The sequence below is a fragment of the Acomys russatus genome, chromosome 1 (assembly GCF_903995435.1).
Source record: "Acomys russatus chromosome 1, mAcoRus1.1, whole genome shotgun sequence".
NCBI classification, from domain to species: Eukaryota; Metazoa; Chordata; class Mammalia; order Rodentia; family Muridae; genus Acomys; species Acomys russatus.
The window spans coordinates 116,715,909-116,743,474 of record NC_067137.1 but is presented as its reverse complement, the minus strand read 5'-3'; the positions used below and the strand labels follow the sequence as shown (position 1 = coordinate 116,743,474).

General features: G+C 54.0%; 2 protein-coding genes across 7 annotated transcripts in view; one reads left to right on the top strand and one right to left on the bottom strand.

Moving 5' to 3' along the window:
* Window positions 1-106: 106 nt before the first annotated feature.
* Window positions 107-11,499, top strand: Degs2 (delta 4-desaturase, sphingolipid 2). 2 transcript variants are annotated; one of them, XM_051151319.1, is made up of 3 exons: window positions 107-261; window positions 9,239-9,981; window positions 11,352-11,499. In XM_051151319.1, exons 1-3 carry the CDS (start codon window positions 180-182, stop codon window positions 11,496-11,498), a joined length of 972 nt encoding a protein of 323 aa, XP_051007276.1. In that variant the 5' UTR covers window positions 107-179; the 3' UTR covers window position 11,499. The 2 variants fall into 2 exon arrangements, with proteins under 2 accessions (XP_051007276.1, XP_051007284.1); XM_051151327.1 differs by having other exon boundaries at window positions 177-316.
* Window positions 11,500-13,902: 2,403 nt separating this feature from the next.
* The window catches only part of Evl (Enah/Vasp-like), a 130,410-nt gene continuing 116,746 nt past the window's right edge, over window positions 13,903-27,566 (bottom strand). For 4 of the 5 annotated variants that reach the window (XM_051151289.1, XM_051151272.1, XM_051151298.1 and 1 more), the window contains exons 5-14: window positions 27,151-27,212; window positions 25,391-25,620; window positions 24,721-24,842; window positions 21,891-21,951; window positions 20,169-20,232; window positions 18,530-18,596; window positions 18,381-18,443; window positions 16,045-16,111; window positions 15,739-15,796; window positions 13,903-14,241 (exon numbers count right to left, since the gene is read on the bottom strand). In XM_051151289.1, the coding sequence (XP_051007246.1) occupies window positions 14,204-14,241; window positions 15,739-15,796; window positions 16,045-16,111; window positions 18,381-18,443; window positions 18,530-18,596; window positions 20,169-20,232; window positions 21,891-21,951; window positions 24,721-24,842; window positions 25,391-25,620; window positions 27,151-27,212 (832 nt within the window). In that variant the 3' untranslated portion in view covers window positions 13,903-14,203. The remainder of the gene's footprint in view (window positions 14,242-15,738; window positions 15,797-16,044; window positions 16,112-18,380; window positions 18,444-18,529; window positions 18,597-20,168; window positions 20,233-21,890; window positions 21,952-24,720; window positions 24,843-25,390; window positions 25,621-27,150; window positions 27,213-27,566) is intronic. The other variant, XM_051151307.1, reaches the window with a different exon arrangement.

The following is a 27,566-nucleotide window of genomic DNA, read 5'->3' as shown; positions in this document are numbered from 1 at the left end:
GGGTTCCAGGGGACCACTGCTACCCGCCCCAGGTCCACTCACGAGGCGCTGGAGCCTCAGCCCCGCCCTCTGTTCCCTCCCCCCTCCCTCCCGGGTCCCTAGGTCCCTGCCCGCGACTGGCACCCTGCGACTGGTGAACACTCTGCAACAGAGCGCGCTAGAGCCCCAGCGTCCCTACCATGGGTAACAGCGCGGGCCGCAGCGACTTCGAGTGGGTCTACACCGACCAGCCGCACACCCAGCGGCGCAAGGAGATGCTCGGTGAGTGCTTGCGAACCTAGCCCGGACCCGGTGACCACAGAGGGATGAAGGAGCAGTGAGCGCGGGGATGGGAGGGGAGGTGGGCCAGCGCGCGCGGGGGCGGGGGTTCTTTGCCTACAACTAGTAGGCGCGTGCTATGTGCAGATTCCTTTGCGCTGCCGCCAAGCCCACCCACTACGAATACACGAGGTCAGGAGACTTATGATTAGGAAGCAGGAGACCGCCTTCTTCCTTGGGGGACGCGGGAAACCCCGAAGATCCCACTGGAGGATCGCGGCAGTCTTGCAGTGGACTTCTGTGAAGTCATTTGTCCGGGTGGCACTGTCATATGGATTTCCCGCAGCGGGCTGGAGTCTCCGGCTCCGTGGGTGGAGGATGCGTGACAAGATCGCCTTCCTCCGATGTCTCCAAGCTTCTCTGCTCCCTGAGGTCTCTCGTGGCAGCGCTCCCTTCTCCTCCCCTCACTTTGGCTCCGGAGCCAAAGTCTGTTAACTTTTGCTTTTCATCGCATTGGCAATGCTGTTTCCTGTGGATTTAACTAGCTTTTATTCAACCATCAGCTTCTCGGTTTTGTTGCCGGTGGTACCCAGGCTGGTCTCCAGGTTGTCTTTGGCCAGGTTTTGAACCAAGGGACTTCTTAGGGTTTTCGTTTTTGATGTCTTCCTAACCTAAACTGTAGAAGCTTTCTTCTGCCGATTACATCTTTCAAACTTAGAATGCACCTGGGATGCTGTTTCTGCGCTAGGGGGGTTCAGGGCCTGGAAACTGTCCTGTGGGTTTTATGCTTTTGTGGCTGTTCCCCTACATGTCTGGGAAAACCATCTTCCATGCTCTTGAGAACATAGCATGCACAGGTGTGGCCAGAGGAACCTTAGTTCCTCATCCTCTGCCACAGGAGGAGGCCAGGTGCCTTGGCTGAGATGCTGAGGCTGGTCCCCCATGCCTTCCCTGGCTCCCCGGCTTCTCTTCCTGAGTTCTCTGGGCACCTGGCATTAGGCAGAGGAGACCCGTGGGCAGTGACACACACGGCAGCTGTGTGTTCCCGTGCACAAGTGGTCATAGGATCCAAACAGACTACCTGTGCATGTGCACCCCCCCCACACACCACACCCTCACACACGGTTCAGCAAAATGTTGTGGTTACCCTGCCTGGTACAGTGTTGGGAGGGTAAGGCCAGCCTCCTGAAGGATAGGCACTGGTAAGGTCTCTGGGGTTCCATGATACATGAAAGGTCCCTCCCGCCTAGCTGCACAAGTGGGCTTCAAATTTGTAATCCTCTGTTCTCTGCCTCCCCACTGCACCACAGAGCCAGCACATTCTATTTGCAGTTGACTTAGAACTTGCTAGATGACCATGAGGTCTGGGTCCTTCTTCCCTCCTAGTACTGGTATTACAGGCACCCCGAATCCCAATGTTTACGTGGTGCTGGGGACTCAACCTCGGGGCTTTTGGAGCCACATCCCAGCCCTTAATATCTCTTTCGGACTTCCTAAAGATATTGTTTGGGGGCAGAGGGGAAGTGGCAGGGCTGGAGCTGTGGGGAGTTGAGGGGACACTCTGGTCCATATGTGGCAAGAGAGTTGTCATCTCAAGAGAACTTCATTCATGGCCCTGCTGGCTTCCTGATAACCTGTCTGGGGCTGTGTTCTTTCACGGGCCTGAGTGCTGGTCTTTCCTGCTTTGCTCAGCATGGTTCAATGCCCCCCTCCTCCAGGAAGCCCTGAGTGAGCCTTCACCTGCTTCATCAGGGCCGTCAGAGCAGCCAGGCGGGTGGGGTCAAATGTGCTGCTAAGAGTTGGCCCCAGTGTTCTGTAATAAGACCAAAGTCCACCTTCTGTTCCTGCCTGGGTGAGACCATGCTCCCTGGCATTGTGTCCTAAGAAAATATAGACCTATGGCAATGTCTAAGAACTTGCCTCCCAAGCCAGGAGAGGCAGGAAGCTGATCCATCATCACACACCGAGCAGGGTCCAGGTTTGTTTCTTTGAAGATAAATAGCTTTGTAATTTTGTTTGCTTAAAAAAAAAAAAACAACATATGAAAGCCAGGTGTACACACACACACACACACACACACACACACACACACACACACACACACACACACACACGAGGGAAACCAGGAAATAAGTCAGTTGTTGGATTGTTTGCTTAGGAAAGAGAGAAGGAGAGGCTGCAACGTCTCTCAGTAGTGATGAGGGCCTTTGGGAAGATCAGAAGACCCAAATGCCGCCTGAGAGTCTAGGGCACAGAGGCAGCTGCCAGAGGAAGCTCAGACTTTGGTCACTCAGTCCCAGATACACATATAGCGCGGCTGGCAGGAAGGCCTGCCTCTTCTGGGATCTGCAAAGCTTTGATTGATCCCGTGGCCGCCTCTGCCAGGCCCAGCTCTGGGGCTGCCTCCAGCGCTATGGTTTCCCCTGGAGCCTGGTGTTTTGTGTCCCAGCTACAAGACCATGGTCAGGGGCGGTGCTGTGCAAGGGATGGGTTGTGTACAGTGCTGTGCCGTGCAGGGATGGGGGTGGGGTGGGGTACAGGCCCCCAACATCTCAGGAGGTAGTAGCCCTGATGTTCCCATTGCTGAAATCTAGCCTCTGCTCTGGGCTGTTAGGGAACACCCAGAGACTGATCCTGTAACACTCCCCTGCATTTCGCCTTCTCCCCAGTCTGGGAGGCTCAGGCAGCTTCCTGGCCTTTGTAAGCATTGTTCTGTCTGGGCTCACTATTTATTTTTGTGGTTCTAGGCATGGAACCCAAGACCTGGCTCTCACACCCAGCTAGACTTTTTTTTCCCCTTCCCCTTATCTCTTCTCTTCTCTTCACCAACTGACTTCATCGGGTCTTAGAGTCAATGTTCTTCTCACAGAAATGTTCTGGCAACACACACACACACACACACACACACACACACACACACACACACACACACAAGTATGTACACAAATGCACACTCACACAGATGCGCACCTGTGCACACTGGCATATGGTAAGTATGAAACCACTGGCTCCCTGGAAGGAACTAAAAGCTCTGAGCTGCGGCGCTTGCCGATTTCTGTAACTCTTTTCCATCATGGCCCCTTCTCACATTCCTGGCTGCACCCCTGAGGCAGAGCTAGGAAGACATTTCCACTTCTGGCCCCTGTGCCCCAACCTGCATGTTACCACCCTTCCCCTGTCACTGTCTTCTCCCCTGCTCTCCTTGAGCATGCCACACCCTCTACCTTTGTCCCCAGGTGGAGTTCTGCACCTGACGTTTGCATTCAATGCTGGGGAGAGCTCGGTTGTGCCTGCTGCCCTGTAGCTGTGGAGAGTGAGAGAAATCAGAGGCAGTGGACCATCTAAATACCTTTGCCATCCCTAGCCAAAGGCCACACAGGATCAGCCTGGGTGCCAGATGTGTGATCTGGTGAGGGAGCACTGTGAATCGGGATTCTGAGTTTGGGCTTCCGGAGTTCTACTCAGATGGACTGCCGTCTCCATGTTCCCAACATACCTTACTGATGTGACTCACGTGTCCTGGGACACTGCACTTAGTTTTTCTTAATGCCATGTCCCTTATTTGTTTTTTTTTAAAGAATATTTTTATTTAATTTTAATTTATGTGCATTGGTGTGAAGGTGTCAAATCTTGGAGTTACAGACAGTTGTGAGCTGCTGTGTGGGTGCTGGGAATTGAACCCAGGACCTTTGGAAGAGCAGACAGTGCTCTTAACCACTGAGCCAACTCTCCAGCCCCCTTATTTAGTTTTTTAACATCTTTTGTGGAGGTATATTGGCATGTCATGCGAGTTCTTCATTTTAGAGCCACATTCCAGTGTTCTTAGTTTATAACATGACCCAGTTTGAGAATACTTCCATCACCCCAAACACTCCTTAGGCCTCAGGCATTCCCACCCCCAACTCCTCTGACACAATCAGTGGGCGGGTTTCAGCACACCATTTGACCCTCTTACAGCACCTTAGCCCGGGTACACTATGTGCCTTGTAAGCTTGCATGCCTGTCCCTAATTCTAAGCTCAGTCAGGGTTCCTCAGAGACCTAGATCCATTCCCGCCACTAGGATGAAAAGCCCATCGTCTAACAAGTGATGGGTGAGCAGGCTGCTGTGAGACTCAGGAAGGCACTGGGGACCACAGATGCTGGTTTGTGCTGGGAGCAGGGCCAGGCTTGCCTAGGGCTCAGAACTGGAAAAGATCAAAGCAGGTGGGAGACACCCTTGCAGTCTGAGGTGGAGCTGGGAGGAAGTTGACTAGGAAAACTTTGGGTGACTGGATGAGGACAGGCTGGTCAGAGGTCACATCCTCAGCTGTGGAGGGGGAAGGGCTGCTGTGCTGGTCTTGTGTTCCTTTGAGGACTTTTGCCTATGGCCACTAGGTGGTATCACCATCACTTAGCAGTTTGGTGGAGGAAGCTGGGAAGGCTGGACTGCTGGAGGCTCCCTGACCCGGGAGACAAGGTCGGTCTCTGGAGCCAGACTGCTCTTGTACATTAATTAGCCTCCCTGGGAAAAGGGTGGGAGGTGTTAGTTCCAGGCTGGGAGGGAAGTTCCAGAGTGGAAGTGATGGGAGGCCTCTCTGGTAGGACCCTACTGCAGACCAAAGAGAGGGCGGGGTCTCCATCTCCTCTGCAGCTGGCAGCCCCTCTTTGCCTCCTCTCTTCCCCAGCTCTTGACTCTATCCTTGATGACACAGTTGACAAATCAGGAGACTTTCTGGAAAAACCAAGGCTCTCTCAGAGGTACAGGTGAGGGGTGTCTCGTACGTGGGGGGGGGGGTCCCACCTTAGGCTCTGGGGTCCTTAAGAACAAGTGCACAAATACATCTAAGTGCCAAGTCTGGAGCAGCCAGGTCAGGCCTCCTCGGATCCAGTGGCCATGTACCTTCAAGAAAAATGCTACCTTCGTGTGCTCCTAGCTCTGTGGGATGCCAGAGAAGACGGGTCACAAGTGGAGTGTGAGAAGGCAGCCCGAGAGAGGAGGGGAGGGCACTAGCTTGAGTCTGAGGATGCTCAGTTGCAGAGTTCTAGATAGCTGTCCTCTTTTTTTTTTTTTTTTTGCTGACCAACCTCCACGCTGGACCACCACTCACCTGCTCCCTGAGTCCCAGGAGGAGTGTGCTGGTGTGCTGAGGTTATGCCTGAGAGAGCCTGCTCCCTAAGGCTGGGATGGGGATGGGGGGGGGGGTAGGGAGAAATGTGCGACCGAGGGCAGGTGGAGCAATGGCTATAGATGCCTCAGTAGGGGAGTCCTCTGTGATGCTGCAGGTGAGTCCTGCGGGGCAGACTGAGAGCAGCTCTATGTCGAGGAAGCAGGAGACTGACCACTCCCCTCCCGTGAGGGTCTCTCTGTGCACCCGCCACCCAAATACCAGAACAGCAGGAACAGCTGTGGTGGCTGGGCCTCAGGTGCTCTCCTAGGGAATGGGTGGGCTTCAGCTAGCGGCGTTAAAGGTCAGGGAAAGGGTAATGGGAAGGGGCCGAGAGCTTTGGGCACCTGTGGGTGAGGACAAGGCCAGCTGCTGAGGCAACCTCACCTGCAGGAACCAGATGGCTGTCCGGGCTACTCTAGGCTGTGGAGCAGAGGAGAGAACTCCAGAGGCCTGAGTAGCGTATCCAGGCTAGAGGCTGGATACTGCCCATGCCCATCGAGAGATGGTATGCCCACTGGGGGGAGGGCTCAGCAGTGTGGGCTGCAAGAGACAGCTTGGGGAATCAGGATGAGCTGGGGTGGGGCATACTGCCCTGCTATGTGGTACATTTCTCCTCGATGGGAGGCCCAGTGGAAGACCTGGGCAGAGGAAAGGGAGGAGTCACTCACTAAGCAAGCACTGCACACTCTGACCCCTGTCCTAGTCACTGCTGCCAGGCTGTGTCCTTATGTGTGTCCCACATGTATTAGTCTATGTCTAAGCTACAGTCTGGGCCCTGCGGTCCTGGAGTTCACCTGGTTGAGGCTCACCTGACACAGGTGTGGCTGGACTTGGCTGCTTGTGCTGGAATTTGGCTCCCTTCCAAGGGGGAAGCAAGGGCAGCTGCCGTATGGAAGGTCTTAGCTAGAGCCAGTGGGTTCCTGGGTAGGAGAGGGAGAGGATGGCTGCCGCAAAGGCTGCCATGGGGGGGACTGGGAAGCTGGTGACATGTGCAGACCCAGATGCTTTGCATGTGATTTTCCTGGTGGGGACGTAGCCTTCCTGCAGATGTTCTTATTTGTTGGCCTGACATAACGACATGTCGCCTTCCCCACGGTCCTGTATTCCCCATGAGAAACATCCATTTTCCTGCAACTCTGGGGCACTTCCTGGTGGTCTCCTTCTGACCCTGGCCCTACACCTGTCATACCCCCCCCAACAGCCCCCTGCTTTCCCAGGTAGCAGCAGGTACATCGGTTTCTCCAGTGTGGCCTGCATATATCCATGTGGCCCACATATCCATCTGTCCTGTGTGCTCAGAGCCACACTCTTGCTGAGTCCAGTGGGACGATACTGGGGGCGGGGGGTACATCCCTCTGGCTTATTCACCCTGCCAGGACTGGTGAGCAGCAGGACCTTCAGAGGCCAGGGTGAGCTTGGCTGGATTCTGGTCCAAGGCTGGGAGGAAGAGGAGGAGGAGGAGGAGGAGGAGGAGGAGACAGCAGCGACTGAGGCCCAGAATAGAGTCACTGTGCCTGCCACTCGCGGCAACCTTTGCTCTGGACATTGGTGTTCTGGCCCTGCCTCACTGGGCTGAAACCCACCTCCGTACAGTTGCATCCCTTCTGTGGCTCCATGGTAGAGCAGATTCCCTGGGCTCTTCTGACTTTTGGAGTCACCCGTATTCTTCACAGGACTTCCTCTGTGTTCCAAGAAAGGTGGTCTCATTCAGCCCTGGGCTCCCAGCTTTGCTCTTGCACGCCCGGGGAGCCTTGTAATGACTTTGATAATACACGTAGTCTCTTCTTGAACGTTCACTTGACATGGCCACAGGTTGTGAGGTTGGCATGTGGGCATCTTGTGGGGGTGTGGTGGGGTACTGTTCTGCTTACCACACTAGTAAGCCATTAAGCAACTATGGGCAGAGTTGCAGGGGAGACATTTAATGGCCTGGTGAGGCGATACGTGCCCATAGCCATCACACCACATGTCAGGAGCCTCTTACAAGCAGCACCTTCGCTTGGCCCTGAAATGCTCTAGGCCTTGTCTCAGGACCCTGCCAGATTACTCAGATGAAGTGCTTGGGAGCTAGAAGGTTTTGATGGTTTTGCTTTTCTTTTCTTCTTCTTCTCCTCCTCTTCCTCCTCCTCCTTTTTGATTTTCGAGACAGGGTTTTTCTGTGTAGCCCTGGATGTCCTAGAACTCTCTTTGTAGATCAGAATGGCCTTGAACTCACAGAGATCCACCTGCCTCTGCCTCCTGAGTGCTGGGATTAAAGGCATGCACCACCACGCCCAGCTGTTTTTCTTTTTAAATAACTTTTTTGTTTGTTTGTTTTACAAGACAGGGTTTTCTCTGTGTAGCCCTGGCTGCCCTGGAACTCACTCTGTAGACTAGGCTGGCCTCAAACTCAGGGATCTGCCCATCTCTGCCTCCTGAGTGCTGACATTAAAATTATGTGCTACCACTGTCCAACCAAGCATTCGAATTTTGTGGTAAAACATACATATCCACTTACCTATCCATCCGGTCTCACGTAGCCCATGCTTCAAACTTACTATGTACGTAAGAATTATCTCTAACTTCTGATCCTCCTGCCTCCATCCCCAAGAGCTGGGATTTACAGGCACTAGGCAACTGAACTGCTCCCCTAGTCCTGCCACTTTAGGTGTGCAGGCTGGAGGCATTAATGACAGTCACGTTGTTACTCAGCCGCCATTGCTGTTTACATGGCCTTGCCAGTCCCAGTCAAGTCCCAGGAGACTCTCTCTCCAGGCCAGCCCTGGGCAAGGTGAGCTGAAGCCATTGTCTGCTCACATGGTGGTGGACCTGCTGAGCATCCATGCTGCTTAACTGAGGTGCCCTAGGATAAGATCCTGCCAAGCTGGTAGGGTTTCCCATCTGCAGGACGGTGTGGCCCCATTTCTGGGATGTCTGTTCTTGTCCAGGGAGCCGGGGGACAGTACAGAGCTGGGTGTATCTGTCATCCTGAATTTTTGTTGACCCTTTGTTCCTGGATGCAGCACTAGCTGTCTGATCCGCCACCTCCTGCTAAATAGCCCCAGAGGTTTCTAGAAGGCACTTGTCCCACCCCTCAGTCTTTAGGTGCCAACATCTAAATGTGTCAATGCTCTGTTTTCCCCTCCTGGTCCTTCCTGGCTTGGCTAACTTCTACACATACCATTTGTTCTTTTTCTAGAAAACAAAATACAAAAACAAACAAACAAACAAACAAAAAACGCAGAAACTATACATGGACGGATACTTGCTGCCCTGCAGAGACAGCTAACCTTTTGTTAGCTTCTCTGAAGTACGTATTTGTTTTAGGGACTGCCTCCCAAGCAATGCCTGGCTACCCCCAAGTGCCTGACAAGCTTGGGAGTGACCAGTCCACATCATCCCTCTCTCGCCATGTCCACACTCCTACTTGCACATGACTTGAGCATGTTTCTTGGAATGCTGGGGCCATGAGGTTTGTATTTCTGCAAGTACTTTGACTTTCAATATACTATCTTTATGCAACCCGTAGAGACAAATTCAACCTCTTGTGACACCTGCACTTTATTTTGGCTGGTGGCAAATTCCCCGACCCTGGGAAATCTTCGAGCCTCCTTCCAAAGGTGTCCAAAGGTGGAGCCTTTGAATCCCACAGTCCAGGCTCAAACTCTTCCCAGACACCAACTAGAGCGATGGCACACATGCCTCTCCAAGACCTTTGAGGGTATGGGCTGGGCTGCTGTATACTTTCAGGGTACTTCTGGGGGCTGAAGATGGGAGATGGTAGAAGAATGAGGGAAGAGGATGAGGGTTCAATAAATGCTGAGTCACTCATCATTCTTGTCTTCCCTGTAGCCAAGTACCCAGCCATCAAGGCCCTGATGCGGCCAGACCCTCACATCAAATGGACCGTGCTGGGAATGGTGCTGGTGCAGGTGCTGGCCTGCTGGCTGGTGCAAGGGCTCTCTTGGCGGTGGTTGCTGTTTTGGGCCTATGCCTTCGGTGGCTGCATCAACCACTCACTGACGCTGGCCATCCATGACATCTCGCACAATACTGCCTTTGGCACAAGCTGTGCCTCCCGGAACCGCTGGTTTGCCATCTTTGCTAATCTGCCCATTGGCTTACCCTATGCCTCATCCTTCAAAAAGTACCACGTGGACCATCATCGCTACCTGGGCGGCGACGGGCTGGATGTGGACATTCCCACCAACTTTGAGGGCTGGTTCTTCTGCACGCCGGCCCGCAAGCTGCTCTGGCTGGTGCTGCAACCCTTCATCTACTCACTGCGGCCACTGTACGTGCACCCCAAGGCAGTGACGCGCATGGAGGTGCTCAACACCCTGGTGCAGCTGGCTGTTAACATCACCATCTTTGCCCTTTGGGGCATCAAGCCCATAGTCTACCTTCTAGCCAGCTCCCTCCTAGGCTTGGGCCTGCACCCTATCTCTGGCCACTTTGTGGCTGAGCATTATATGTTCCTGAAGGGCCATGAGACTTACTCCTACTATGGGCCCCTTAACTGGATCACTTTCAATGTGGGCTACCACATGGAACACCATGACTTCCCCAGCATCCCTGGCTGCTACCTGCCACTGGTAAGTGCTCAACCTGGCGTGGGAGCAGGCATTGGCTGAGGGAGGGCAAGGGCTATAGCTATTGCCAGGCTGCCAGTTTTTCTTTTGCGTGTTGGTAAGGGAATGGTCACTCTTGGCTCTGGGCACCAGGAAAGGCTAGAGCACAGAAGCCAGGGGCCTGGCTAGAGGTGGACGAGGTAGAGCCAGATAGGGCAGAGTTTTCCAGGCAGGGTCAGGATAGTAGCCAGGTTATCGCACAGCGGCTGGAACCCTGCTGGAGGGCTCTGGCATGTCTCTAGGCAAGTGCTTGCCCCCACTTCGGCTACCTTTTCTGTGCCAGTGGACACTGGGCGCGGTACCCAGTCCCTAGCTCCCGCCTGTTGGTGCTCACTTCTTGTCCCAGCCTTGCGACAGTATAGACATACTGCTCCCAGCCTGGAGCTGGCCAGGCAGCACAGGTGTGGTCTTGTCCTTGCAACCCATGGGCTTAGCTGTAGCTATAGGGAAGGGACGCTAAGAAGGGTAGGGAAGGGAAGGGAGGGGAGGTTGAGGCAGAAGGGTTGAAGGCTGAGATAGAGGGACTGAGAGAGGAGGCCTTGAATGCCAGTGGCTGTTAGGGCAGCAGTGGGGGAGGAGGCTCATGTCCTGAGTAGGTCTGTGAATGTCTTCCTTGGGTACCAAGGTGTGTGCGTGCATGCATGACTATGTGCGTGTGTGCTTGTTTGGTGTGTGCACTGCTGAGCTGGGTGACTTTGGATTGTCCCAATGCTGTGCTCATGCACCCTGCCACTTTCACAACTGCCACACTCAAAGGTACATTTTGAGATGAGGCCAGTGGTTAAGAGGGACAGCACATCTCAGAAGTCAAGCTTGAGTCTCAGCTGAGGCCACCCCTGATGGGTGCAGTCTTCATGGGAGCACTTGCTACTGTAGGCAGGAGAGAAGGCTGCCTGCTAGGCCCATTTCAGGTGTAGCAGTGCCTTCCCCGGGGAGGTGGGAATGCAATCTCCATAGCACCGTGGTGGATTGGCTATAGGGACTGTGTGGTTGAAGCATTCCCTGGACGAGGAGGCAGACATGGTATATCAGGTCAGGGATAAAGGCTAGGGGGTGAGGAAACAGCGAATGCTGAGTGAGGCCCAGAGGCTGGCAGAGCATAGGATGCTGCAGTGAGGGATGACCCAAGGCCTGAGGGCTTCAGAACTCTGCAGGACCATAGCTGGACCCACCTTGACCTCCTGGATCAGAAAGTTGGTGATTTCTGAGGTGGTACACTGGGCCTCCGGTGCTCTCCCTGTTGCTCAGTGTATGTGTGTGTGTGTGTGTCCTCACAAGCATATGTGGTAGAGTACCAGCCAAGATACAGTCTTGACCCCCACCCCTTTCCACAGGTGAGGAAGATTGCACCCGAGTATTACGATCACCTGCCACAGTACTACTCCTGGGTGAAGGTCCTCTGGGACTTTGTATTTGAGGATTCTCTGGGACCCTACTCCAGGGTTAAGCGCAAGTATAAGCTGGCAGAGAACTGCCTGTGAGCCCTGCCTTCATCAGCTCCCGCAGTCTGGACTGCTTCTCGCCATATCGGGCCTAGCAACAGTGGACACGGCCTATGGTCGGAGTAACCAGGCTTACCCGATCTTTCTGGGTCGTTGCTATGACTGACCAGGGCACCCCGCGCCTGTCGTCCCACAGAGCTGGCTTCTCTCTGCCCGTGTCCCAGATTAAATCTAATATTTGTCTTTATAGTCTACATGTTGTCCTTCTTAACCTGGGGCCTGACTCCAGGTATATGGAGTCCTGCACCTCAGCGTAGCTCCTTTTTGCAAGCCTCGTGCCTGAATCTCATTCCTTCAGGCTAAGGCCTGAGGCCTCTGCCACTGTGCAGGGACCTCTAGGTATGGGCTGCAGAAGGTCTCTCCTTCCAAGCCACGGAACAGTTTCGCTTTAGGCCCTCTGACCTGTGAACCAGCCTGAGTTTGCCTAGGGTCAGGTTGGCAACATGGGGTTCAACTCCCAAGTCAGATGGCCAGTGGGGCAATGTCTTTGTGTGTGAGTTGGGGGCAAGGCACAAATGCTGTGATGGCATAGCAGTGACTAGAGAGGCAGCCTTGGTTAGTGACCTGATCCTAAGCGGATGACCATGGTGGGTCCTCATGTCCAGAGCAGGTAGCAGCAGTGTGCTGGGAGAGGGTCCCTTGGCAGAGAGAGGAAAGAGTAGGCCCAGCTGTAGAGTTCCCGCTATAGCCTGAGCTTGAGGTGGTAGGCTTGACCGAGGACCCCATCACAAAGGAGGCCAGAGGAGGGTGTGCTACCACCCTTGCCCATGCTTGGGAGTGGCCGCCCTTGCCCTTGCCCATGCCTGGGAGTGGCCCCTGAGCTGTAGGAACAGGTAACCCTGTATAGTCACTGCAGAGATGACTTAGAAGGCCTGGTCTAAGAACTCTTTTTTTTTTTAAAGATTTATTTATTACACGTACAATGTTCTGCCTGCATGTGTGCCTGCCTGCCAGAAGAGGGCAGCAGATCTCATTATAGATGGTTGTGAGCCACAATGTGGTTGCTGGGAATTGAACTCAGGACCTCTGGAAGAGCAGTCAGTGCTCTTAACCTCTAAGCAATCTCTCCAGCCCCCCTGGTCTAAGAACTTTTTCTGAGACTGGAGGACTTTGAGCCAGGGCAGGTGGCCCCTCCCCTTGCACACAGGCTAATCCAGGGGCTGAGGGAAGTCTCAGTGAGCCAGCTGCCACCCACCCCACTCCTATGGTTGTGCCTTACTACACCAAGGCCCACCAGCCTACTTCCTGTAGACAGTGCCATAGGCTGTGTTGAGGCCTCCTCTCATGTCAGAGGCTAGTCTGGGCCTAATTGTATCTCTCAAGAAACTGTGATCGAGGTGTGCTGAGGACATTTTGGGAGAGGCTGGGAAGGCTGTAGTGACGCTTTCCTCAGCAATGTGGACTGTTGCCTTAGCCAGACCTCCTTTGCTGTTAAGTTTCTTTTTTTCTTCTCTTTTCTTTTTCTTTTTGGAGACAAGGTTTCTCTGTGTAGCCTTGGCTGTCCTGGACTCCCTTTGTAGACCAGGCTGGCCTCGAACTCACAGAGATCTGCCTGCCTCTGCCTCCCGAGTGCTGGGATTACAGGCGTGCTTGCTGTTAAGTTTCTTATTTCCTCATCGGCCTAACACTTGCATTCCTGGCTTTTAGGATGGTTGGAACCCATGAGATGAAATACACCATGGACTTCACCCAAATGCCCTCTTGCCCAGCCCTTGGCACTGAGCACCAGTAGGCATTCTGCTCTACAGTTGTGGCAGTCACGGGAGGTCCTGGTCTCCTAGTCATGCGGATGAGGCCCTTGACACCAAGAGCCTAGGACTCCCTACAGCTGCGAGTGCTGCGAACCTCACTCGGTGGCCATGGATTGTTTTGGTAACGTCGTAGGGATCAGGGAATCTGAGAGGAGTAAGCTTCCTCTCACCTCCCTGAGTCTTAGGCCCACTTCTGGAACTTGAAAGATTGCCCACGGAGTCCTCTTAAGTCCAGGGAGTGTGTTGCACTGAGTCCACCCACCTTGTGATTCTGGGGCCATGTGGCTCAGTTCCACATGGCAAAAGGTGCCCAGTGGCCTGGCCACCTTCCTGGGTCCTGTAGACGTTCTGACAGAGCCCAGCTGCTCTCTGAGGTCCCTCTTTGTCCGTGAGTCCTGCATGCTCGGGCCTGGGCACTCCCTGTAAGGGGCATGCCACCAGAGCAGCTGAGAGCCGGCGCATGAGAGAGAGCCAGAGCCAAGTGTGGACAGTGAACGGTTTATTATTGTGCGGACATAACACGCACTGCGTGGACAGACAAACACCATGGCTGCCGGGGCTGAGCTGCATTCTGGCAGCTCTGTGGCATGGAAAGGCAGGCCACGCCGCACCCAGCTGCTCACTGCCAGCTGAGGTGCCAACAGTGTCACCTAGGAGAAAACTTGGAAGCCATCTAATAAAGCAGGTGGTTTGGGGGGTGTTCTCTCTAGAAACCAAAGAAATGTACACTTAAATAAGCAAATATAAAATACAAAAAAAAGAATAGACCCGGTGTTGTGTGTCAGATACACTAAAAAATCCAGGAGTTGAAGTTTGTTTCCTCATTTTAATATTGTGTCACAGGTTGAGACTTAAGTACATCCCAGCTTCTGCAGGCTCGCTGTTTGCTGGGGCCAGCACGGCTCCTCGCGATCCTCCAGGGCTGGTGCCATCTTACGTGGTGCTGATCCCACTTAGCTCCTGCCTGATGGCTAAGGGCAGGACAGGAGAGGGGGACTCAGTGGAGCAGGGAAGTGCCCTGCTCAGGCTGCAGAGGGACCACACATGGCTTCAAGGCCCACCATCATGGCAGCTTTGACATAAATCTCTGGGGAGACAACCCAGCCCTCGTGGGCTAATGACGGAGACTTGAAGATGCCAAAGGCTATACCTCGCCTTGGAGCTGTCTCGGGCTGCAGTGGGAGGGACCCAGGGTCTTCCTAGAGTCTGACAGGTGGGCACCCACATCTGCTCAGAGGCCTTTGAGTCCTTCCGCACACAGGTGGAGGCTGGCTCCAGCCTGCCTGGTGCATGTGGTACAGCAGAGCTATGGACTGGGCTGGTGCCTGGCCTCTCTCCTCTGGGCTGGCTCTGCTCTGTCTGCTTGAGCACCCATTAAGCCTTCCCAAACTCCTCTCTTCCTTCTTCTGGCCTCCTCATCCAGTTTCTTCCCCTTATCTGGGCTTCCTTCTCTTAGTTCCCCACACTCTCCCCACTTCCTCCACAGGCCTCCGGTACCCTCACAGTGGACAGACCTGGCGGGAACTAACAGCCACAGAAGGGCCAGCACTAAATAACAGGGTCTTTGCAGGCCAGAGCCCTCACATGCTTTCTTGGCTCTTGGCATGGGGCCTACATGATGGAGGCAGGCTCTTACTACACCCTGCCTCTTCCCAGGCAGCTCTCTTGAAGACAGTTTGGCTGTGCTCAGAGTTTCTGATCCAGCTATGTCCCCAAGGCTGGATTGTGGGGCAGCACGGACAGTCAACTAACTCCCATAGCTGTGCTGCCTTGTGCCCTGCACTCATGAACACTCTCTTGACTTGTCCTCTGATGGAACTGGGCGGACAGGAATTGTGCTCTCTGTGGACAAGGGTTGTAGCTACCATAGCTATTGGCTGCTAGGTCCTCACAGCACCTCTGAGTGCATCTTCCCTATGGAGCCGGCCACCCCTCTGGCTTCACAGGCCTTTCTAGCTCAGGCCACTGCTGATAGTCTAGGACCCAGTGACTTGGGGGAGGGGGGAGAAGGTGGGACATGAGTGCAGGTGTGCTACTCTGCTCTAGCTTCAGCCAGCCCCTCAAAGGGCCTGGGGGACAGATGTGATTTGAGGGTCACAGTCTCACTTTTTGCAGCCAGAGGCTCTTTTGGGAGGGAACACCACATTGGTCCCTAGACAGACAGGGCTGTGCAGACTGTGAAGGAGCTCAGGGGCCCTCCAGAGACAGCATGGCAGCAGGTTTGGATAGGCAATGGAAGTGAACAGGAAAAGACAGAGACTTTGGGGTGTCTTGGGGCCCACCCTCTCCTTTACAGGTGATCTTCTGGGAGGAAGCCGAGGCAAGGGAGGTCTCAGACACAGAAGCCACACCCCAGAAAGATGTGCACTCTTGGTAAGCCGCCTCATTTTCACAACCACAGACTGGGGTGGACGTGGGGTGCTGGAAGGACAGTGAGCTCATCCCCGGCGGGAGTGGCCCCCACTCACCGTCAATGATCTCTTCCTTTACCTTGTGGAGCTCCCGAACCACCTCCTCCAGGATCTCCTGCCGGGCAGAGCCTCAGAGTGAAGGGACAGACGCTGGCTCCTCAGCCAGGCCCTGGGCAGGCTCCGCACTCGCCACCCCTCAGTTCATGATGGCTGCCCACAGGGAGGGGGCCCCAGAAGCAGGCTGCAGGTGCCAGGGCACTCCCTTTTCCTCCACTGGCCAGGTTCCTGCCTTGGTGGCAGTCAAGCATGGGACCCGCTGGCTAGAAATAGTCGCCCAGGCTGCTGACCGCTACTGGCTCTCACCTGTTTCATCCGGTCCAGATCTAAGGCATCCAGGCCCACATCACTTACACCCCCAGCAGGCTTCACCCTGGAGGAAGAACAGGCAGGTGTGGGAACATGGCTGTTGGGCCTGTAGGCACCCACGCGGGGGAAGCCCTGTGGTGTCTGAGTTGCCCTTCTTAGGGTTCAAGCGCCACATGCTCCCCAGCCTCCTGCTGTGTTTTACCAAGGGCTGCTGGGGGAAGGAGGCGACACCCTGCCCCTCAGAGGCTTCCATAGTCCCTTAACCACACTTCCTGGCCCAAGTCAGGAGCAGTCTTCCGGCTTGGAGGGCTCTACGCAGAGGAGGCAACTGAGGCAGTCTGCGTCAGTGAACCCTGCCTCCCTGGAGAGGGACAGGGCTGAGCACGTCTTCTTCCACATGGAGCTTGTGTTCCTAGCTGAACTCTGGTTGGTGAAACCAACAATGGTAGCAGTGGAACTGTAGTTAGTTAGTGCCATGTGGCTCACCTACTTTGGTCCTTCTGGAAACAGCTAGGATGTGGCTTTGTTCTTTTTTGTGGCGGTCTTTACTGGCGATGCTTAGAACACGTTCTGGACTGAGACCACAGGTCTGAACTTCAGCATCTCTTGTGCAGGCACTCTTCCAGATGCTCGCAGGCCACAGTGTGGACCTAACTCCAGGGTCCTGCACACTGTGGCGGAGGTGCTGAAGGCAGACTCAGCCTGTATCTGGTTCACTACCCGTGTGGAGAGAACAGCTACAGAAGCCTACGGCTCCAGGGAAGGATCGTGCGGGAACCAGGGAGGGAGACTGGGTGTGATGGAATTCAAATGTCCACTTACGGGGACAGCTCAGTGTGAGGGATTGTGTTAGGAGAGTGAGGGTTACTGAGCTCCAGGGTTTGTGACAAGAGGCCAAAAAGTAAAGTGTTTATGCATCGGTCCTGCATGAGCAGATGTTAGCTGTGGTGCTGAACTGGTCTGCCAGGAATTTTGGGTCCTGGAAGGCAAGGCACCGCAGCTTCAGGCCCTTCCTATGGGCTGTCAGCACCATTTCAGTAGTGACCGCTGGGGCCCTGAGCCGCCTGCCTCAGCTCTCCCACATCCACACAGCAGCCATCATGGAGAGAAGGTGAGCTTTGAGTGGGTGGTTGCTGTGCCAGGCACTAAAGCTAGAGACCAGATTTGGCCTGAAGCTGCAAAGAGATCTTGTTCTAAGAAAGAGGCCTCAGCCAGGTGTCTGCCCATGGAGGAACACCTGGCCACTGACAAGTGGGAGCATACGCTGAGCATCACTTGTAGGCAGGACAAGTTCTGCTGGAAGGACACAGACCTATGGCAGTCTCCTGCCAGCCTTCTGCTTCTGATGGAGTGGGCCTCCTTTAGGCTGAGTCCTGTGCTCAAGTGCTCTGCAGGGACCCTGCATAGGGACAATCACCGTGCAGCCAAGCCCCATTTCCCACTTCTTTGGCCATACTGGCCTGTTATTTGACCTTGCCAGGGTGGGCATGCTCAAGGTATCAGCACCTTCCACCTCTTCAGTTAGGCTGCCTCCCACATCTCTACACAGCAGCTTCTCTCCCACCCAGAGGCCTGGGCAGCCCTTCTGTAAAGCTCCCACCTCAGACTACCATTGTCCTCAGTCTTCTGCAGAGCCTCTCCTAGGATCCGCAGCTAGCTCTGGCACACAGCCTGGCTGACCATGGGCATGCCTGTCAAGGCCAGGTTGGAGTTCTTGCTCTTCACTTTGTTCCACTTTGCAAGCCTGGCTTCTGACGTCCCCTGCTATGTGACAAGAGCTGCTTGCTTCCATGTGGGGTGGCCAGTGGAGAGATTTCTTGGTGTGGGCTCCGGGGTCTTCAAATGTAGGGCATATGTGGCTTCAGTTACTCTCTATGACTTTTAGGGTCAGGTGAACTCTCAGTGGTCTAGCCTGCTGTCATACTTGCATTTGGTTTGGGAAACATGGCCAGTTGATTTGTGAGAAGGCTGGCTAGCTGTGCTGCATGCAGAGGAAGATCTGAAGCTGCTGTGCTGGGGGCAGCAGCCAGCCCCATGGTTGCCCTGGGGGGGGAGAGGGACTAACGGCTGTCTGCTTTGCTTCTCTCTCCCTCTGACAGCCATGCCTCTCCAGGACCTTGGCCATCTCTTCTCAGGGGAGGAAGGAGCTAGCCTGCACCACCGTGAGGGGCTCTAGCTTCACCTCACCCCAGGGCTGAACGAGCAGACCACCCTTCCCAGAGCAAGTTGTTAATACCACAACGCGAGACAGGGTTGGGGGTGTTAGTCATGAGCAAGAGAAAAGAGGAGGCCCTAGAGCCCGGGCAACACATGGGCAGCAGGGTGGTCGGTACCTAGAGTGAGGCTGCAACTGAAGGGGGCTCTTAGCTTCGGGGCTCTTTGCCACAGACGGGGTTCTACGGCAATGGAATGAAACAGACACGTGAACCAGTGCCGGAGCCCACCCACGAGATGTGCCTCAGCCCTTCCCAGAACAGCTCACCTGGACAGCAACGAGGACACGGGTTTCTCCACCGAGTTGCTCCGTTCCCAGGGCTTCCGGCCAGCCTCTGCCAATTCATTTCACGAAGGGTCAGAGCCGAGAGGGTTCAGTGTCTCCCCACTCCTAAATACCCTTGACAGGAGTCTACCCAAGCAGTGGGCACACAGCCGCCGTGGGAAGCTGCGTAGACGGAGCAGAGGTGCAACCTGGCTCCCGAGACTCAGTCTCCCTGTTAGCAGGAACTGGTCCCCACTGTTTCCTCAAAACTTAGTCCTCTCCCTGGAGCTTGGTTCAGCTAGTAGGGCAGTAGATATGCCAGCTACAAGTGAGCAGGCACCCCTGCTCCTGTCCTAACACCCCATTAATCTTGTACTCCTACATGCTCCTGCAGCCAGGCTCCCTGGAATCCCTCTGCACCTCTGTTCACTTAGTCTTCTCACACTGAGTCTGGCCTGCTCCCTTCCTGGGCCTGGAAGCAGCTTTCCTTTCTTTAAGCCTAGTGGTACAGGCTAAGGGCGCTGATATGGAGGCCTGGGACCAGAGGGGTTGCAGATTCAGAGTTCATCTGAAATTTGCTTGAAAAGTTTCAAAATTTGGAGCATTTTGGGCTTTTGGACTGGGAATGCTCAACCCTTGTCATATACCAGATTACCATCTATGCTCCAGTTCACAGGAAGTACACTACACTGAGCAGAACACACTGGCTAGGTGTCAAGCAGAGGGACATCAAGGCTGTCCTGCCCTAAGCTGAGCCTTGTCTGTAGACCAACCTCGGTCTGAGGAAGGTTACCCCAAAGCCACCTGGCAGGCATGCTGGGCCTATAGGAGCAAGATCTGGGGCTGCAGCCATACTCCAATAGAATGCTTGACGAAAAGTGCTGTGGGAAATCTCTTCTACTGCCAAGCATGGAAAATCCCCTAACCCACACAGTAGGACAAGTAAGGGCAGTAGCTACGGCCAAAGAATCGTCCATGCAGGAAACTCTAGAAGGCTGGAAGGCATGTACACTGGGATAGACAGAAGTTGGCAAGAATGTCCATCTGTCGGTTGGGGCAACCTGACTCTGCCTCTCTTACCACATTCGTTGAGTCCCATGCTTGGCACGAAGCTGACACTGAGTGTGTTGTTAGCTGAAGCCTGAACAGCCAGCCTCTGTGTCTTCTTCCCACAGCTAAGCCTCAGCTCAGTCTCCTAATCACATCCCCTCTGCCACAGCTGACTGCAGTGACCAGGATAGGGCCAGGGGCTGTTTCTGGTAGAGTAAGGTCAATTGGCGATCTAAGGAGTATCAGTCTAGTTGGCTTCACACAGGAGACACAAAATATGACATTAAATAGCTTTGTGGCCAGGGGTATGGCTAAGTGGTAGCTTTCAAGACTAACATGGAGGCTCTGAATTGTAAAAACCCTCACCACCACAAAGCCTCCAGCCTCTCTATGACATCCTCACTGTGACTGGTATTGTTGGTGCCTTCTTCTTAGCAGGACCAGGGCCAAAGCCTCTTGTCACAGAGTAGATGCTGTGAGAACCTGGAGTTCAGCAGTTGACCCTCTCCACTCATCCACAGAGTGCAGTGGCCAGATCAGCTGACTACTTGCTCTGAGACCTTAAGACTTGTTGGGCCAGGTGCCCTCTTACCTGAGGAGTTAGATGGCTGGCTGGTGGCTCGGGTCCCTGGGGATGGGGAGGTGCTAGGATCTTCCTAAAGTGGGAAAGAAGGACCCTTTCATTAGTCTAGGAGGGAACACGGCAGGGAACCTTTGCACCAGCTTGCTTTCAAAATGTTCTCAAGGAATGTGATCAGTAGATATCTATCGTTAAAGAACAAACCCCTCACATCACAGCAGGGGCTCACCATACTGTGGAAAATGGGGAGGACGGGGTCTCAGGAAGACAGTTTCTCGGGCCCCAACACCCTGCCCAGGCCTGATCTATAAGGAAGATCTGCCTTTAAAAAAAAAAAAAAAAAGTGAACCTGCCATAGTGGTGCACACCTTTAATCCCAGCACTTGGGAGGCAGAGGCTGGCAGATCTCTGTGAGTTTGAGGCCAGTCTGTTCTACTAAGTGAGTCCAGGACAGCCAAGGCTACACAGAGATACCTTGTCTTACCCCCCCCCCCCCTAAAAAAAGGAGGCCAGAGAGAGTTTCAACAAGGCCAGGGCTTAGTGAAATTCAGTCCTCCCTCACAGTCCTGTGGTCTCAGGAACTCTGAAGCTGGGGTTAGGGAGTAAGTACTAGCTGCCACCTAAGAAAAGCCAGTACTGACGGGATGGAATATGGCTACCAAGTCTTAACACACCCATGTAAATATCCAGTGGTTCCTGGCCACATAGCCATTGTATTTGCAGCACATGTGGCTTGAGTCCACAGAGATATAAGTGGGTGAGGTCTGCAAGGCAACCCTGACTGTAGGAAGGGCACGGCAGAAGCCAAGAGCTACGCCAGTGGGGGCAACCTTCCTAGTCTGGGGCCAGAAAAGCTGTTTTTTAGGGAATAAAGATCACACAGAAGCACAGGCTGAGAGAGGATGGCTGGCGGGCAGGGAGAACTGCGCATGCCTAGGCCCAGGGAACTGGCGCAGGCGCAGTCTCAATGACAACAGACTGGCGGGGAGGACTAGAGCCAAGGGGCACCGGGCCCACTTCACTGGCTGAGCCCGTGAGGAAGATGAGGCAGGAAGCATACACTGGTCCCAGCACCTATAAGTCTCTCAGGTTCTGCTAGTGAGGTGCAGCCTTCAAGCTGCTTGTACTTGAGGCTTTTACCCAGCAGTCCCATAGAATCCTACCCTTTAAAAAAAAAAGAAAGCTTATCATGAACACAGGGGAAACTGGTCACTACAAATAGCAGTTGAGGCTGAGGGCTCAATTGACAGACCAGGCTCCATATGCCTGGCAAGGACAAGAGGGCACGTTCCAGGATCCTGCCATGGCTGGGAACCTCAGCTCCCACTTGGGCTTGATGGATTCAGGTGGGGCGTTTAGAATGATGAATAATTTGGAATAAAACCACTCTGACTTCCACAAGGCTTCAGCAGATGCACCCAAATCCTCGATGAGGCTCTGGTATGCTTGAGTATAGTGGGTCTGTGGTTCCCTGGGACTCTTCCACGCACTCCTGGTGGCTGCAGCTTTCCTGCCTACTTCTGCCTTCCCTGCTCAGTGATGGCTCCAAGGGTCTGGTCAAGAGATGATCAGGAGGTACAAGCCTGGCTAGACCTACACCTCAAAAGGATCCCTGTTGCTCCCTCTTAGCCGTGTTCAAACCAGGTACCCAGTTCCCAGTGGCCTTACTGGGAGATTTGCTTATATTGGAGGTAGGCCTGAGGGTGTGGGCTGGCAGGGTAGAATGGTACCTACCGTTTGGCTCTCATCTTCCTTTCTGTCAGCGGGCTTATCTGTCTGGGAGGCTGCTTTTCTCCTAGATGTTGGGAGGAAAAAAAAGTTTTCTAAGGTTTCCCAATGAGCTAGGGCTGCCTTCATGCCCACACTTGGTTCCCTGACAGACTTATGTATGGCTTAGGATGTCTGTGCGCGTGCACAGGCCACTTGGTCAGGTACCCTCCTTCTCATGAGCCAAGGTCAGGGGGTAAGACTTTCTGTGCTCACCTGTGACCTGGGCTCAGGACTGGTCTGGGCAGGAAGAAAGCACTTGCGGTGTCTCTTTGTTCAGCTCAGCTGGTGGTAGCCATAGCTTCTGAGGGAGAATGAAGGTGGCTGTACCCTGTTTATGTCCCCCAGGAGTCAGTTATTCAAGACCTATGGACAGACTGGCACACCCTGGACCACAGTCTGTCTATTTTAGGTCAGCACTGTGGGAGGTGTCTGCTGCAGCTGGCTGGTTGGGGGAACCTCAACTCTAGCAATCATGTCGGTGGCGGGGTGGGGGGATGGGGGGAGGAGAAGACTTTTTCTTGGACCTCAGGTAAACTAGTCACACCCTTCCCAGTCTAGAGCAACACTGAGGAGCTACAAGTGCACAGGAGAGCAGAGGGGCCGCCCCATACTTATGCATGAAAATCCCTTTTACAGGACTCTAACTTTACCGTTGCTTCCTGGTCTCAATGGTTCCTGCGTCTGGCTTCCTCCCAGGCGCAAAAGCAGGCCTGTGCCAGCAATGTGCTCTGGTGGATTTCCAACCAGTGTCCTATATCCTGAGGTGAGCAGCCTGCCAGGAGTGAAGTGGCCCTGGTGTATGCTGGGGAGCTGTCTCTGGCTGCGGTGGCAGGGTTCATACAAGCCATCTCATCCTCTCAGGACAGGAGGTCTAGTTACTGTCCTCACAAACTGTGGAACAGTAAGTCTCACCAATTCGTTGTATTCTTCCCACGCTGACTTATTGTCACTACCATCTGATTTATGTCAGCCATCATCACCTCTTCCTGGAGGTCTACTCTGTCACTTTACCCCATTTCAGTCCACTGATGCACAGAAGCCCATGTTTTATTTCTTAAAGATAGAGGGACGCCTCGGCTGAGAGTGTGCCTCAGTGGCAGTACATGTGCCTAGCATGTAAGAGGTGTGAGTTCCAACCCAACGCTGTAAAAACGGACGGACAGACAGACAGACAGACAGACAGACAACTAGAGACCAAGTCATTCCACTGTCCACTGGTGAGATTTAGAGGCCGATGCCTGTGACAGGGCTAGCGCTTACACTCCCTGTCCTCCACTGCAGGTGGACTAAGCAGGAGACAAAAGCTGCAGGACTACCAGTCTCAAATGAGGTAGATTTCAAAGAGTTGCTTGGTTGGTCCTTGCAGATTGTACAAAGCATGTTTGCTTTTGTAGAGCCTACCCTCCATCCCCACCCAGCACCTGGCGTCTCCTTGGCTCCTGGCAACTCTAACCTTTTCCTGTTTTTAGAGAGAGAAAGAGTACTCCGTCTCAGTTTGGGCTGCACCACCTAGGCCAAGTTGTTAAGCTCACTGGTCTTAGGTTCAGGGAAGGGGCCAACATTTTCTTTTCTAAAGATATTTTCTACTGTTACCTGAAGCCCGTCACCTCTGAGTGTTCTGAGATGCAATCCAGCTGGGCAGTAAGGTGCTTTTTCAGCCTTTGTTCTAGCCAACCGCCTATAGTCTTCTATAAATTCTGGTCTCCTGAGCCTCTGTAGCTGTTTGAACACTGCCTGGCACATGTGTTGTCCCCAGCCCAGAGAACGGCACTTGTGAAAGCTGAGTACAGGTGGCACCTCCTCTGTCAGGCCCGTTCTCTCCCTCCTGTAGGCCTTGACTTGTTCTGTGAAGGCTGCTTACATGTCTGGCTCCTGTCTTGGCAGTTTACGTCTGCCTAGGCCCTCTAGGAGGCTTGGGAAGGCCAGTTCTCCAGATGCCTCAGTGCCCTCTATCAACCTTTGACGCAGTGTCTGCTGCATGTGGAGAGGAGGCCAGATTCTGCCCCTCCATCAAGCACCAGCGCAGCTGCCTGCACTTCGGGACCTGTCTCCTCTCTTCATGCTCAGAGTCTCCCTCTTGGATTTAATGAGATGAGCTAGGACAACAGTGTGGAAGGCCCAGGCATACCCTTCTCACTCTCCTGGAAGGCAGAAGAGAGTGAGGAAGTAAGTAGCAGGGCTCACACAGCTGCCTCTGCATCTTAGAAGCATAGGTCTACCTACATAGCTGGGGGGGACTGCCTTTGCTCAGCGTTTCCCTGATGATGGGAGGTGCTTTGCTGATGGGTGAAGGGTGCCTGGCTAGCCCACGCTGCCAGGAACTCTTACCCACTGTACTAGCAGCGCACTAGGGAGCAGGCCTCTGCTGCTGCTTTATCTTTTCTCGGGTCGAGTGCTAGGATAGCAGGCCTGCTTCTGGTCCAGCTGGTTCTCCAGGTCAGCCATAGCCTTGGAACTCTGAGTCAGCATCTCTAGTGCTAGAGCACACTTACGAGTGACAGGGCAATGGCCTGGGCAGGCCAGAACCATACCTATTGGGGTGGCCAGATAATAGGCAAACAGCCGACCCTGACACAGAGGGACCCATCTTCTCCCATCTCTCTGTGCTCAAGTCATCTCTCAATTCCATCCCTGCCTCTTCCTCCACTTTCTCCAGAGAGCTCCCAAACTCTGGCAGTGTGCCGTATGTCTCACAGGCTTTCAAGTGCCCCCTGAACATGTCTTTGCAATGACCTTCAGTTGAGGATGGCAGCTTCCCAAGAGGCACATGGCCTCTAGGAGGCATTATACCCACCTTTTGGCCAGCAGTTTGTTCATTTCTTCCATGAGGCCGCCTCCACCTCCCCCGCTGCTTGCCCGGTTGGCATCGGACTTTGAAGTCCCACTAGGACTGGAGCCTCCAGATGCATCTTCTGGCTGAGGGTGAGGAAGCATACGCGCGTCATACTCTGGTACGGTGGAGGGAGCAGCGGCAGCTCCAGTGGGTATGGGATGTAGAAAGACCTTAGGAGTGAGGCTGCTAGTCCACACTGCCAAGTCCACAGGCCAGGAAACCAGAATCCAGGGAGGCCCGGGGATAGGCATGGTAGGTCCACAGCCTGAGTCCTTGCCAAAGCCAGTTGGTCACAAGGGAGGAGGGGAAACAAATTTCAAGCCAGAGATACCTATCAGGGGCACTCTTTTATGACCAGAGTTATGATTATATGTAGCTCATTTCAGAGCATATGCACCAGTGGTGGGGAGCAAACCGAATCAGCTGGAGGCAAGTTGAATCAGCATGATTCAAAAAGCAGAGGCAGATTTGGCACTTATTAACCAAGGCAGTTTGTAGCTGACAAGGCGCTGTCCCTGTTTACTTGTTTAATAACAGGCAGAGGGCCGGCTGGGCCTGGGGAATAGCCTTTTGCTCAGTGTCTCATTGATGAACTGGTGACCGGCCCGTTCACCCTGCCAGGAACTCTTACCCGCTGCACCCTCCTTAGCTTGGCTCCAGCCAAGGCAGCAGCCAGTCCTGATGCAGAGCTCTCATCGTGGTTGGCCCCCTGGGCTCCTCCAGCTGGCAGAGGGGGTGGAGGTGGGGGAGTAGCCCCTGTGGGTGGAGGGGGAACTGGAGGTGGAGGTGGGGGTGGAGGCCCACTACATGAGAGGGTGGCGCTGGCTACGGATGAGGGATGTCCAGGTGGGAGGATGGGCCCTGAAATGCAATGAGGAAGGGTCAGTTTCCAGCAGCCAGCTGGTGTCCAGCCTAAGGTATTCCAGAGGGCAGCTTGCTCATCGGAGAGATGAGGAGAACAGTTTCCCCCTCTCAGGAAGGCCCTGCAGAACCCAGCCCATTACAAGATGCCCTAGTCTAGTCTCTTCAGGACCAAGGCTGGCTAGACTGGCACTCAGTAGCTTAACACCTCTTGAGCACAGCAAATTTCCTCTATCTCCACTCATGCTTTTCCAGTGGGCAGGAGATCTTGGCAGTGCCGTTTTCCACTCTAAGCACTTGGCTCCATCTTAGGGGCTGACATTTAGGCCCTGGAGACTGTAAGAGGTGAGTAACTGTGGGTCCCAGAGCTGACCGGGACTTCGGGTCAAGGAACCATTAAGCTGAGTGCTGGCCTCCACTATGACTAGTCAGGGACCCTCTACTACCTGCTGCCTGGACTGTCACGTGCTGAGGAAAACAGCACAGGGTGCTTAAGGCCTAATGAAGAAAGTCTACACATCAGAGGTGAACAAAGACACGTGCTTCAAGGCAAGCTCTACTAAGAGTAGGCCCAAAGGATGCCCGTGGAAGCTGAGGTTCTTGGGTGAATGCTGTACAGAGTTGGGACCAGACAGGAGAGGTGTCAGGAGAGCTGAGGGGACTCAGTGGTGAGCAAAGAAAATGCGATGCCTGGCAGGAGAAAGAATGAGAAGCTCCTGTTGGAGCAGAAGTGGGAGGGAAGTGCAGGGTGGCTTCAGAGCTGTGTCCCTGGGTGACGGGAGGTGCTGATGTGACGTTAAAACTAGACTTGCTTGGGCTGGAAAGATGCCTCAGAGGTTAAGGGCACTGACTGATCCTCCAGAGGTCTGTAGTTCAATTCCCAGCAACCACATGGTGGTGGCTCACAACCATCTATAATGTGATCTGGTGCTGTCTTCTGGCGTGCAGGTGTATATGAGGCAGAACACTGTATACATAATAAATCTTTAAAAACAAAAAAAAACCCTAGACTGTGCACAGTGGCATGGGCAGCGGAGAAGAGGTGCTTTAGCAGGTGAGAGTGCAGAGTGCTTACAAAGTAGATAAGGCTGTTTGCCCACGAGCAAGCTGGAACTTGAGAACGCATTGAGCAAACAAGCTAAAAGGAAGCACAAAAGCATGAGGCAGATGTGCCCGACACCCCTCTCCTGTGGTGTGCTAAGACCCACTTGGTACCCAGGACCTCTGCTCTGGCATTCCTTTCTGGCCTTGGCCCCCAACTCTGGGTGCTCCCAGCGCCCATGGCACACTGTACACTTCAGGTTAGGACAAGCATGTCCCTAGCTCTCAGTGCCCTGACACAGGAAGTGACTCTACATGTCCACTGGGGAGGGTGAGGAGGCTCCCTAGCCCTATGCGCAGTCCTATTTTGTCTGAAGTAACAATCCTATTTTGAGACTAGTTGGTTGGAAGAGGTGAGGGTTCTATTGAGTGAGGGCTGCTCGGAGCATGTGGGTGGCAGCGGGACGGAGGAAGGAGACTCTTGCTCACCCGTGGCCGAAATTCTTCTCTCCAGAGACTCTTGGCGGTGCTGCTGCTGCTCCATCACTTGTCTGAAAAGCAACCACAGCAGACCTTGACCTTTCTGTGCCTGAGCACCCAGGCTTGAAAGCTGCGTCTGTGGTACTCCTGAGAGTCACAGCACTGGGCTTTCCTCTCTCTCCTCCTCCTTCCTCTCCTGTTTCTACTCTTTTCTCCGCTCCCCTGCTCCCCCCTCCCCCCCGCTACCCCCACTCGGCTGTGTGTGTGTGTGTGTGTGTGTGTGTGTGTGTGTGTGTGTGTGTGTGTGTGTATGTATGTAAAATGACCCTGAATGCTGTTCCTTGGCACCATCCACTTTTTTTCTTTGAGAAAGAACCTCTAACTGGACTGGAACTTAGCAAGCAGGCAAGGGTGGCTGGTCAGTG

Bases quoted from the DNA above. Each gene is read 5' to 3' on its own strand.
- Degs2 (XM_051151319.1), top strand. From the start codon at position 180: ATGGGTAACAGCGCGGGCCGCAGCGACTTCGAGTGGGTCTACACCGAC. The intron at 262-9,238 runs GTGAGTGCTTGC...TCTTCCCTGTAG, and splicing joins GCGGCGCAAGGAGATGCTCG to CCAAGTACCCAGCCATCAAG. The intron at 9,982-11,351 runs GTAAGTGCTCAA...CCCTTTCCACAG, and splicing joins CTGGCTGCTACCTGCCACTG to GTGAGGAAGATTGCACCCGA.